Here is a 3,329-nt window from a genome sequence, read left to right as displayed (position 1 = left end):
AAATCTATTTCCGTCTGGTTGAAAAAAAATAATGAGTGAGAAAGGATGCAAATAAAATAGAGAAAAAATGCAAGATAGAGACACAGAGATAAAAAAGCAGAGAGAGAGAGAGATAAAGAAGAGGTCAGGCAAGAGAATAGCCCTTTTGTCCGTAACAAAAGGGCAGGGAAAGAAATAGAGTGAGCGAGAACAAATTTCCGATTACTTACATTCCAATTTTAAAATACTGGTTATAAAATCCTTTTGGACATTTAATATCCAATATTTGGAGGGCCGCATGAATTCCATTGGAGGGCCGCATGCGGCCCTCGGGCCGTAGTTTGCCCACCTCTGGGCTAGAGCGTGGTAGTGTAAATAAGGTTATCAGGAAAAGAAGTATAGTAAAGAAGAAGTATGTTATTTCATTTTTATACAAGATACCTAATATGTTATCAAGCGTCCTCTTATTACCACAGGTCCCAGAAGCAGAAAAAAAATTGTAGGAGTTGGACAAGAAGTATGCAAATTTCAACGTAAAAGCTGCATTGCATGCGTTTCACAAAGATTTTTCTTATAACTCTCGCTTTCCTCCTTGCTGATAGAAGAGCCTATTTCGCTTGCCTTTTTATGTATTGTACGTAAACTCTTTATTTGTTGAAGGACGGCTAGCTTCCTTCCCCTCACTTATGTGCCATACTTTTTAACGATGCTACCCTCCAATCCTGATTCTTTTGTAAACACAACATGCATGAAACTACCTCCCTTCGCCAGTACATATTCTTTTGCCCTATTTCAGTAATCTGAGGTTTATTTTTGCGTCAATTACCTGACTCATTCGAGCACCAGAGTAGACTATGTCCTCGCATCGATTGGTTTTGTGACCAAAGGGACACCAAAGAAGCATACCATACTTGCCAAATATACTCCTAGAGCAGTATTCACCATTGCCAGCCTCCCGTATTGCCAATATTTGTAAACATATCTAAACACCCATTCAAGGACCAAAAGGCGTTGATTGACTTCAAGGAAACGACCTGCATTGCTTGTTTGCTACCTGCAGCAAACTGCTCACCTTGCGAGACGAACTTACTTTGTGCCGTTTAAGCATCTCACATACCTCAACTTCTACACGCTGCCATCACCAATGTAGATATTTTTATAATGAAGGACCTGATGACCAAAGTTGATAAGCACATCACCACTTTCAATACTTCATTCAATGCCTCCACTCCTGACAAAGATGACAACTCTTCAACATTAACCAAAGCTGAGGTGAAAGCGATAGGACACAGAAGCCTACGCCATGACATACTGGAGTGGCTATAAAGTAGGCCAACAACAACATATGACCTCCCTCGCTTATGCCCTATATAATGACCTCTACAGCTAGTTACTGACAACCAATGACCACAGACATGCTACTACCACCCCATTTTCAGGGCTGCTGTAAAAAATTTGTAAGTAGGGCATTGCATGTGATGGTGTTCTACCATTTTCAATAATCTTGTCTTTTTACATGAGGTAGGTAGAGACCTGATATTTTTGGTAGAGACTGATGCTTGCCATTTATTGTCTCCCAAGACCACCCTCCTGGACAAGAGGTAGTCAGTCTAAGCCTGAGGACATCTGTCTGGTAGCTGCCAACAGATTTGAGATCCAACCCCATGGGTAAGAGACCCTCATATTATCATTTCGGAGCATCAAATATCATTGGAAATTTCTTGTTGCTGATGTACCATTGTCAATAATTTTTGTGGAATTCCTCTTCCATTTCCATCTCCTGGTTGATGTTTATTCACTGACTGTTAGTCAACATGGACTCGTACACCTGCCCCATCCGACCTTGCTCCACTTCATCACACCCATAGATGCATACCCCCCTCTCCTCACATTGTATCACACCCATAGATGCGTACCCCCATCTCCTCACATCATACCCAGAAGTCTATTGTACAGAACCTAGCCAAACGCCATTGGTTTTTGCTAGTATTTATTGCCATTAAAGACGACAGGCCGCTAGTGTTCGACATATTCAAATATCCGGTACCAATCCTTTGGCAGCCTCTAAACAAACATTCGTCAAAATTGAGGAAATTGGGCGCTGCTTGAAGGCCTTAAGGCTTAAGCTCATGGTTCTCACTCTTAGAAATTGTCCTCAAGAAAGATGGCTACCTACACCCTTTTGGGGATTAATGGTGTCCAAACATGCAAACAAAATTGGAGCACTACACCCTCCAAAACATCACCAGTGTTAAATTCTAATTGCACAAAACAAAGGCTTTCTTTACTATCGACCTCCTAAAGGGGTAATATCAGGTGCCCATTAATCATAAACACATCCCCAATACCACTTTCCCCAACATCTGCCGTACATACATCTTCAAATACTCATGTTTTGTGCTTCATAATAATAGGACTACTTTTCAAGACCTTGTGGATGGCATCTTGAGGGACCTACCCTTTTGAATATGTTAAATGTTTGACATACTTGTATTTTTTCCTGCAAAGAAAAACACTTATATCCCCTATGCATTGATTTCAACCATATTTTACTATTAGTGCACTGCGTCCTTAATGAAGGTATCCACCTCATCCCTGATAAGTTAGCAGCTCTTAAGAACTTCCCCATGATCAACTGTTTTCATCATTTCCTGCCGGCCCTCTCTGCCACTCTTTCACTCCTCTACACATCCTTCATGGGTGGACCAAAAGACCTGAAGTGGGGTCGCCTTCAAGAAGCGGCCTTCTGCAACGCAAAGAATACACTATCTATCATTACTGCTCTAAATTTTCCCTTGCCATATGCCCCTCTCCTTCTCTTCACAAATACCAGCTGGGTTGCTATTGGCACAGTACTTGAGCATGTGGACAACAGCTTGACAAGCTCATTGTCCTTTTTCAGTTGAAAATTGTCTAATGTGGAATCTGTCTACTCTACTTTCGACTACGAATTGCTTGATGTGCATTTGGCTGTCTGTCTCTTAAGCCTCTTCTTAGAAGTAAACATTCATCCTTTACGCGAACTCTGTGCCTCTGTTGCCTGCATTCACTCGACAGTCCTACGCCTGGTCAGCTAATCCACACTGACATCTCTCCTCCGAGGATTAATACAACTGCATCATTCAACACTTCCATAACCAAATTAAATCTGTGTGGATACCTTTTCAAGAGAGACACTGGACACCATTTAGTGGGGATCGGATTACAGTGCATTGGCAGAAGCCCAATGTAAAGATCCAGAGTACCAACACTCAAGGACTTCATACACATTCGTTTGTTGAGAAGACATCACCCTTGACAACCCCAATGTCAACTTCCTCTGTAGCATCAGTACTAGTACACCACGACCA

General features: G+C 41.8%; 2 protein-coding genes across 2 annotated transcripts in view; one reads left to right on the top strand and one right to left on the bottom strand.

Moving 5' to 3' along the window:
• The window catches only part of LOC137647948 (general transcription factor II-I repeat domain-containing protein 2-like), a 12,248-nt gene extending 11,947 nt beyond the window's left edge, over window positions 1–301 (bottom strand). The window contains exon 1 of the mRNA XM_068380896.1: window positions 210–301. Within this exon, the coding sequence (XP_068236997.1) occupies window positions 210–301 (92 nt within the window). The remainder of the gene's footprint in view (window positions 1–209) is intronic.
• A 1,342-nt stretch (window positions 302–1,643) lies between these two features.
• Window positions 1,644–2,885, top strand: LOC137647947 (uncharacterized). Its single transcript, XM_068380895.1, has 2 exons — window positions 1,644–1,647; window positions 2,539–2,885. Exons 1-2 carry the CDS (start codon window positions 1,644–1,646, stop codon window positions 2,883–2,885), a joined length of 351 nt encoding a protein of 116 aa, XP_068236996.1.
• The last annotated feature ends 444 nt before the right edge of the window (window positions 2,886–3,329 follow it).

The sequence above is a fragment of the Palaemon carinicauda genome, chromosome 10, assembly GCF_036898095.1.
Source record: "Palaemon carinicauda isolate YSFRI2023 chromosome 10, ASM3689809v2, whole genome shotgun sequence".
Lineage (NCBI taxonomy): Eukaryota > Metazoa > Arthropoda > Malacostraca > Decapoda > Palaemonidae > Palaemon > Palaemon carinicauda.
The sequence above is the reverse complement of the archived record's forward strand: the minus strand, read 5'-3'. Positions and strand labels throughout refer to the sequence as shown.